The sequence below is a fragment of the Callorhinus ursinus genome, unplaced genomic scaffold, assembly GCF_003265705.2.
Source record: "Callorhinus ursinus isolate GAN/ISIS: 27379988/994484 unplaced genomic scaffold, GSC_fseal_2.0 scaffold1, whole genome shotgun sequence".
NCBI classification, from domain to species: Eukaryota; Metazoa; Chordata; class Mammalia; order Carnivora; family Otariidae; genus Callorhinus; species Callorhinus ursinus.
This window is the reverse complement of record NW_027397063.1, coordinates 100438095-100447611: the sequence shown is the minus strand read 5'-3', so window position 1 is coordinate 100447611 and position 9517 is coordinate 100438095. Positions and strand designations below refer to the sequence as shown.

The following is a 9517-nucleotide window of genomic DNA, read 5'->3' as shown; positions in this document are numbered from 1 at the left end:
ACCGAAACATTAGTATACATTTTTCTAAGGATCCAGGAAGTGTTCTCTCTCACCAGGGATTAATATAATCTTCTACTACAAGCGGAATTTGGAAAAGGAATAAATTTGATTCATACATTCACCAATAAATACTGACGGAAGGCCTCCCGTGTAGGCACCGTACTAGGTGTTATGAGGGACAGAGGTGGCTGCAAAGATAAACCAGATATGGACTCTGCCCTCAAGGCATTCACATGGTGCTGGGTGACAAGACACAGACATGTAAATAATTATGGTACAGGATAATGATTCATGCCATAAGTGAGGCAAAGACACCTAACAGATTTCACAGGAGGAAGTGACCAACCTTAAAAATTTGTGCATCAGCAATTTCCTTACTTCATTTTCAATCCCAAAGCCCTCGTGCAAATCTTTCTGTGGGAGACCATCGAACGTAGTAAAAGTTACTACTGAAGAATCCCTAATAGAAAGTATTCAAACTGTGGCATCTTTCTGGTACTCGTACCAAGGTTCAATAATACCCACCCACATGACTACCTGACGTCCTGAGGGTGGTATCTTCTAGATGGGGCTGGGTCAGGGTAGTAATTGCCCTGCATTTATGGGGCACTGCAGCTTTAAAAGCAGGTTTTCATCCACTATCTGCTAATTATTATCCCCAAGGACAAGCTGGCACCATGTAAAGTGCTGCTAGGACACCAGGGTTCCAATTCTGCTCAGTGCTCTCTGATGCAAAATGAGGGGTTTGGTCACTAGACTCTCTCCAAGGTTCCCCGTGTAGCTAGGTGGGTAGGGCAAATTCTATTATCACCATTTTATAGACCAGGAAACTAAAGTGAGGAGAGCTCAAGGGACCTGCTGATAATAATTGATATCCGGTTCTTGAGATTAGACACCAGACCTGTAAAGGACAAAGTATTTTGTACCATGTCATACTGAGAACCACTCCCAGTATTTGTGGGCAAGAGGACAAAGAGAGGCCCACATGGCAGTAATCTAAGTATTTAAGTTATAAATCAAGATAACGAACTGTTAACAAAGTATGATCGATCTATCCTCCCACCCTGACAAATACCTCTTTACAAGAACCTGGATGGCGAGGTGTGAATCATGAATTCCTGGACTCTTCTAAGGAGGAGGCTGGAAAGGGGCAGGGAAGGGAAAGCTGACTCCACTGAGCCCTCTTCTGGCGCCTAGTAGGGGCCCAAAGTGCCTGGGAGTGCACACCTCAGCCCACAAGTCCAAGCACTGCCCACACTCCAACAAAGAGCCATTCCTGGACCCAAGACTGAGTTCAAAGGTCCAACCAAGTCCTGGAGGAGGGTTTGGTACTCTTTGGACAGAGGATTCTAGAACTGTGACTCCCTGCAGCATGGTCTAGAAGAGGGTTCAGGTTCCTTGACCCCATGGGAGGGGGGCATTACAAGAGAAGAACCACATGGTAGAGATCCCTCCTGCTCGGGTTTAAGAGACAGTCTGATCACACTACCTGAAGACTGAACCTAAGAAAGTAAAATCTGGGAACTGTCTTGTGAGAAGGTAGTATGGCTTAGTAGTTACAAACCAGGTTCTGCAGCTAAACACACCTGGGTTGGGATCCTACCTTGGCCACCCAACTGGCTGTGAAATCACAAGCAAGTTACCCAGTATCTTCTAGGACCTGTTTCTTCATCTTTAAAATAGATATAATAATTATTATGTGGACTATATGAGACATGGAAAACGTTTGCCAGACATTAAACGCTGGGTAAATAAATGTTGTGGGGGTTCTCTTCAGCTGCGTTAGGTGAATATGCCTTTGAGAGGTTTTTCTGGAGAATTACATAAGCATAGTTATCTCCAGGCTCTCTGATAGTCAAGGTTAAACCGTTCTCTCCGCTAAAATAGTGGGGCCAGGGGCAGGGGTGGGCACCACCTACCTCACCCAAGGCGGTGGCTGCCGCCCACGTCCCGCCAGGTCGGGTGGCGGGGGACTTCACGCTGCAGATTCTGCGCTACACCCAGGAGCTCGGGAAAGGTTAACTCGCTAACGTGGCCGTGAGTCACGGCGGGACTAAGGAACTGAAACCAAACGTTAGCACACAGCCTGGTTCGTCTGTCTGATGCGCAAGGGGAGTGGGAAGTAGCCTCGGATAAAAAAAAAAAAAAAAAAAAAAAAGGCAAGACTCAGAGCCCGGGTTGACGCAGCTCAGTCCCCTCCTACCCGCTTCACTTTAGGGCTCATGCAAACTTCGCTGAGTCTTCTGACAGGTCTTGACATCTCTCCTCCGCGAGGAAGGAGGGAGACTCTGAGCAAGTCGAGACATCTCCCTCGCACCTCCCGTGAAGTGCGAGCCGAGCCAAATTTGCAGACTGCCCGCCCAAAACGAAGACGTTTTATAAGGGCAAGCCTGGGCATTCCCCCACCCCTCCGAGTGACACGAATTCAAAGTGGCTCATTTCCACACCCTAGTCCCCCACTTCCCTCCCTGCAAAACACTTGGCAACTTTGCTGTTGCTTGTGGACCAAGAACTGTAACTAGACCTTTCTGCTCCCTTTAAGGGACAGTCGTGACTGGGCACCCCGAAGTCAGGCACTCGAAAACACCAACAAAGAACTATATTTAGCTCTGAGCTCTCCGCCTAAAATCTTCTTATTTTTTCACCCTGAGCTTCAAAACGACTAGGTTGGGGAAGTGGGAGGAAGGGGGCGGGGGAGCAGCAGAGAAAGAACAGCTGTGCCTCCGCCTCCCAACTCAATCTCTATAAATAACCAATCATGAGCCGAGGCTACTTTTTAGCCAATGAAGCAACCCAAACTGGTAAAACCTTGGCGGTAACCAATGGAACAAGAGTTAGGGGTGTGAGATTTGCGCCCCGGAACCAATGGGCCCCGAGTCTGGGAGAGGTAATTTGAGCTGGAGTGTGGGTGTGTGGTGCAAAAGCTTCCTATTTCTAAGCCCGAAAACCTGCTCTGCCCACTGAGCATGCCCTGACTAGCTGCAGGCGCCGCCACGACTTTTGGATTGGGTTTGAGTCCGACCTCCGGGTTTCCGCCCCAGCCGAGTGGGGACGTGGGTGGGACGCGCCAAGTCTCAGCCCGAAGAGAGCTCCGGTCACGAGAGGCAACCCCTTCCCCTGTCAGGACAGGATTTCAAGCCCAGAGTTCCCGTTTTCTTTGTCGGGGAGATGAACTGCAGGAGGAGTGGCCAGAGAAGGCCGAGTAGTGTTTCCGAGGCGAAGTGTTTAGAAAAAGCTGCACCATGGGTGGGCAAAGATACTCCACCCGCTGCTCTCGCACTCAAATGCCCTTTGCGTCTCCGGCCCTGAGACGGCGCATACTCGCTGCGGGCTCGGAGAATGGAGTCCACAGGCTTTTGATAACGGGAGTCCGCAAGAGCACAGCCCAGCCCTTTACGGGAGCGGCCCATCGCGCCGACGCGCTTCTCGCAGAGCCACCGCCCTTATGCACGAACCCATCCTCCCACACCTTCATCCTCTCACCTGAGCTTTCCCAGCACCCCTCAAACACCTACACACTCCCACACATTTCTCATCCAGCTCCTGGACGAGCCTCGCAATCCGCTCCACCAAACTCAAATCTTTAGCTCCACCCTCAGCCCCGCCCCCGCCCGGCCCCCCGGAAAACCAGGAGCGGCGGATCAGCCGGGCGCGGCCGTCGGCGCACTGGGCATGCTCGCCTGGGCGGGGAGGGCCGGGCTGCGCGCGGCGAGTAGGAAGCCCTCGCCCCGCGGAGGCTGCGGGAGAGAGAGCGCGATGGGCCGCGGCGGTGGGCGCACGCTCTACGGGGGCTCATGCCACGCGCGTTCCGGTCCGGCGCGCAATTAGCAGCCACCTCCGCAGCCCACCGCCACCACCTTTTCGCCCTCCCGGGTGGCCGCGACGAAAAGCTGCAACCGTCGCCTCGCACAGGCTGCCGGCATTGTCCTCCCGGTCCGCCGCCAAGGCTACCGCTTGCCGCCGCGGGTTGCTGCGGGGCCCGGGACCCGCGCCCCGGGGACGCGCCGCCTTCTTCGCCAGCCCGGCCCCCGGCTCCCGGCCCCCGTTTGGTGATTTCTGAGCCCTGCGTTCCCTAGCCACTCTCCTAGGTTTTTCCTGCAAGGCTGAGGAAGAGAAGTCGTCCAGCCGCCAAGCCTAGGCTTTCTCCGGCGCGCAGCCCCGACGGGGCCGCGGCAAGCGCCGACGGAGCCATGAGAGAGTACAAAGTGGTGGTGCTGGGCTCGGGCGGCGTGGGCAAGTCCGCGCTCACCGTGCAGTTTGTGACGGGCTCCTTCATCGAGAAGTACGACCCCACCATCGAGGACTTCTACCGCAAGGAGATTGAGGTGGACTCGTCGCCGTCGGTGCTGGAGATCCTGGACACGGCGGGCACCGAGCAGTTCGCGTCCATGCGGGACCTGTACATCAAGAACGGCCAGGGCTTCATCCTCGTCTATAGCCTCGTCAACCAGCAGAGCTTCCAGGACATCAAGCCCATGCGGGACCAGATCATCCGCGTGAAGCGGTACGAGCGTGTACCCATGATCCTGGTGGGTAACAAGGTGGACCTGGAGGGCGAGCGAGAGGTCTCGTACGGCGAGGGCAAGGCCCTGGCCGAGGAGTGGAGCTGCCCCTTCATGGAGACGTCGGCCAAAAACAAAGCCTCGGTGGACGAGCTGTTCGCAGAGATCGTGCGGCAGATGAACTACGCGGCGCAGCCCAACGGGGACGAGGGCTGCTGCTCGGCCTGCGTGATCCTCTGAGGCGCCCGCGGCTGCCGCGCGCCGGCCGCGCTCTGCGCACAAAAGCCAAACGCACCCGACTCTCTCAATGTGATTTCTCTTCTTGCTTTGAGATTGGAGACGACTTTGCATTGGCCAGGGTGTCCCGGGAGCCCGGCTGGCCTCTGCGGCTGGCGACCCCTGCCTCCGCCCCGTGTCCGAAGGGGTTCCCCCGTCCTCACCATCGGAGACCCGGTGGAAATGTGGCTTTTGGAAGCATGTACGTTTCTCATTGATTTTGGTTGACGCATATTTCCCCGTTTAAATAGCCGTTAGGGCGCTGTATTGGCAGCTTGACACCAGCAAGCGAAAGTTTCAGCCTGGAAAAAAAAAAAATGGGGTGGGGAGGAAGAGTACGGGGAGAAGGTGGAAAGGGAGGGGGGATATATATTTTTTTTTTTTTTTCCCAACAACCCTTTTCTAGTTCCAAGTTTTAAATACATGGAAGGAAGTCCGGGAGAACCAAATGAAGGAGCAGGAGGAAGGGAAGAAACTTTTGTTTTTTCCTTGTTTTCCAGGAGTAGCTGGAAATTAAGATCGGGTTCCTTTTCTGCCAGCTTGGAAGGGCAACCCTGTGACTGATTGTGATTCTAAGGATGTCTATGCAAAGTTGGATTCTTGTTACAGTGTATCCAATCTGAAGTATGCACATCTGAACTGGGACTGTAAACACTGATGCCAATACAGTGTGGGGTGCCAGAAAGTGTCTGCTGATATTTGTGGAAAAAAAAAATCTATTTTGTTTACCTACTGTATCAAAGGGAGTCTGGGGGAGAACGGTAGTATTTTTTTTTTATCAGCTGTGAAAAAAAATGTTACAGATCTGCACATTTTTGTGTGTACTATTGTGTGCGTGTGTGTGTTTTTTTTTTTAAGTTTAGCTTTTTGTTCTTTTTGGTTGGCAGTGACAGGTTTTGATGACTTACTCTTTAAAATACAGTACAAAGACTTCAAAAATGTGATTCAGGGCCCCCAGCACCCCTGTGTCTGCAGAGTGCCTTCAAAACTCAGCTGTTCCAGCCGGTGCCAACCTGTGAACTTCCCACCATATCCCAGAATCTGCTATTCCCCAAACCACTTCCTAGTTTCCTTTCTGTAATCTTCCTGAAGGAGCCAGGACAATAGGGCCTGTTGTTTGGTGAATTTCTTTATTATTTCCAGCCTTTAAAATGTAATTTCCATGTCTTGCAATGGTTTTTTTTCCCCTTATTTCTTTCTTTTTTATTTTGCTTCATTGTGTTCAAATGTTCAGGTATTTAGCTCCCCTTTTATATTATTTTTAAAAATTTTTTTGGTTATCTGTTCTAGGGTGTTCCTCCAGAAGCAAAGAGCAAAGTTTTACTGTTGTGATGTACCAAGAGAATTCTAATTGTAATTTCTAATTCCAGACATGCGTTTAATCATTGTCTCTTCATTTTAAGACTTTTAATACAAATGTCATTTTTAAAGAAACAAACCCAAAACTATTGTTTGTGTTTCTGTGTTTCATATTCAGTGATTTAATATAGGATCATGGCTGAGGTGGATAGGGGCAGGTGCATGATGCCCCCCACAGAAATACCTCAGTGACAAGTTGGGTGACATTACTTCCAACTCCTTAAATATGGAAGAAAATCATAAAGGTCTAGGCAGCCCTGGGGGTATGGCCATTATCATTTGACTACAAGATCGGCAGGATATTGACTCTGTTCTGCTAACAGGGAGGGGTTTCCCTCACTGTGGGTAGAGAAGGGGAGAAACCAACTGCTAATACTGCCTTCGATTTGGTAAAGTCACTCATCACCTGACCGGGCAGGGCAGTGCTTTTAGCTTTTCTTTCTTTTCTTTCTTTCTGTCTTTCTTTCCTCTTTTTTTTTCCCCCAGTGTTTTGTTTTGTTTAATTACATCACATACCAAGTCAAAAACATGTTTGAGGAAGATCATTTCCAACCCTGAAGTTATACCTAGTAGTGTTTTCTGCAGTACATTTGTATGGGTTGCAGACAGTATCTTAATACTTGAGGTTTTTATTTGAAAATAGGTCATAATATTAAAAAGAGAAAGAAAAAACTAAGATAAACTCCTTACTCCCATTAAACGGCAATTTGCGGACCATTTTGACCTCATGAAATTTTCCTTCTAACAGTAGGAGGCAGTGTGAGCTTTTTACTCTATTTTATTTCAGTTAAGGGCCACTTTACTAATATAACCTCTGTAGAATAAAATAAAGTATATGACTATACATCAAGAGCACATGAAACATCTTAGCTGTGTGAAGTGTAGGTGAAGTCTTCTGTTGGGGAAGCCAAAAGAAGTTACAGGCCACAGGCATCTTTAAAACTATTAACATCTTGCCTTAAAATGTTCTGTCCTTTGCCCAGGTGACCTGTCACTCTTCCAGCATGGAGGAGGAATAGAGAATTGGCCTGTGATGGTCCTATGGCCATTTTTTTTTTCATTCTTGATCTCCTAAGTTTAGAATCACTCAGTTGAAAGGCAGTATATATATGATAAATACAGAAATTAAGAGAAATTAATGGCTTTGCAAATGTTAAGTCTTGCATTTAAGTAAATTTAGTTCTTCGGTAGATGTAAAGTTGAAAATTCTGAAGATCTATACCAAGTACTATGTGAAGGATTTTTTTAAAAAGACATTTGGTGACTGTTTCTTACGGCTTTGGTTCTTGTTTGTTTCTTTAGAAACCTTTTGACATAAAGTGCTGCCAAATATCTAACTTAAGACATGTATATACTCCTGAAAGGAGTTTGAAAATGTTTGAGAACGGCAAATCGGAAATGAACTAGGTTGCTAGATGCATTAATCATCTTCACACAGGATTTAGTCACTTGCATGACTAAATACTTTATAGGTCTGAGATGCCAGGGCAGAAGATTTTAATATGCTTTTACTGAGTACTGTAAAATAAATGCTTTCTGGATTCTCAATGAAAGCAATTCTGTGTGTGTGCCCGGAGCAGAAATGTAGTAGTTCTGGGTTTTGTAGCTTTCTCCATTATTTTCTTGACAAAATTGAGAGACATTGAGGGCATTGTTTTAAAGAATATGTCAGCTTATTTGGCTAGTAAGAGCCCCTTGTAGTAGTATGGTGTGAAAAGATAGGAGCATTTGTCTCCATGAAAAAGTTGGGTTGATGTGAGAGTGTTAAAGGAAGCGTGGGAGTTTGCTGTAAGGCAATCACCTGCCCCAACAGAAACTGGGTGGGAATGGAACCTTTATCTTGGAGAGCAAAAGTTAACTTTTAAATTTGACCCCTGCTGTTTTTTAACAGCTTTTCCTTTTGGTCCCTGTCATCCAAGCTTTGTGTCATTTCAAAGGATTATTGTTGTCCTCCTTTGGTAAGAACCTCAGAAAAATGGAAGGTATCATTGGAAGTCTAACAATGTCATGTTTGGGATTTATGGCTTAAGTAAAACAATTTCTCGGTTGTTAACTATAGAAATAGACTTCACCGAATCACATGTTAGGATCAGATCTGTTTGGGGTTACTTTAAAAGTATGAGGCTTCGTGCTTCCTGACTAGTTAACCTTTTCTGCAGGAGGGGATCCTAAAATGCCTTATTTCTTTGGTCTGTTCTGGTAGTTTCATAAATGTTTTCTTCAGCATGTAATTGTACCTTTTGAGTCTAAGTCCAGTATTTCTCACAGGTAGGTTGGGAAAGTGAGAGAACACAGCTCATAGCAGCTGACCTTGAGAAAGAGATGCAAGATGTCACAAAAAGTATATATTTAGTTTTCACAACAGCTGGAATAAGCCACCTACTTATAAAGGAAGCAAAGATTTAATTTAGAGATCACCAGTGTTAGTTAAAATGATCTCTAATATTTGTCACACTGTCCACTTAATCGGGAAAAGCTTGCTAATATAAATGTCCTTGTGAAAATGCAGCAAATTTCTAAATATTACTAATAGAATGTGATATTTTTTATTATGAGATTTTACTCAGATTACTAGGAATAATTGAGTGCATTTGATTGAATGTGGTTCTAGTTCCAGAAGATATATTTGATTTAATAACTGGATATTGATGGTTTGAGAAGGCTTTAGGATTATGTAGCCAGAGGTTTTTAAACTTGTCTACGTATCAAAATCACCTGGAGGTTAAAACAGGTATTGCTGGGCCTTCTAGTTTCTTATATAGTATGTCTCAGTATGAGCTCATAATTTTTATTTCTAACAAGTTTCCTGGTGACGTTGCTACTGCTGTATTAGGGACCACACTTTTGAAAACCAGTAAAATAGTCCAAACTCCAAATAAGTACTATTATCAAGAGCCACCTAGATATTTAGGGACACAGGCCCGTGTCACACATTTTAGAGTACTATCTACCACAAAGTCATAAAATAATCTTGATTGAAATTTATAGCTGAAGAGGGCATAGACCATTTACAATCAGACTGTTAAACTGTGGAGCGTGGACCAGTATAGACACATTGCCGGTAGAGTGTTCAACCATGTTCACACGAACAGTTTGGCTATGGTTTCCAGGGTTAACCTCAGAAGTTGACTAAAATGAGAATAGGATCATGGCCTAAATCATAAGAATCAACATTTCTTCCCTTCAAAAATTTTGAAAAGAATGTCTTAGTATTTGTCTTTTCTTTGTTGCAAGATTAAAAAGCAAAGATTTTAACTTTCCACATATCCCAGCAAGGATTCTAAAAAAACACAAAACAAAACAAACTAGAGAATTTAAGTCTTCAGGTCATGGTAAGCACATGTATGTGTCATATGTGTGTATGTAGATACACACAGTTT

General features: G+C 46.5%; 1 protein-coding gene across 1 annotated transcript; it reads left to right on the top strand.

Moving 5' to 3' along the window:
- The first annotated feature begins 3671 nt into the window (after positions 1-3671).
- Positions 3672-6223, top strand: RAP2B (RAP2B, member of RAS oncogene family). Its single transcript, XM_025880142.2, has one exon. It carries the CDS (start codon positions 4191-4193, stop codon positions 4740-4742), a length of 552 nt encoding a protein of 183 aa, XP_025735927.1. The 5' UTR covers positions 3672-4190; the 3' UTR covers positions 4743-6223.
- The last annotated feature ends 3294 nt before the right edge of the window (positions 6224-9517 follow it).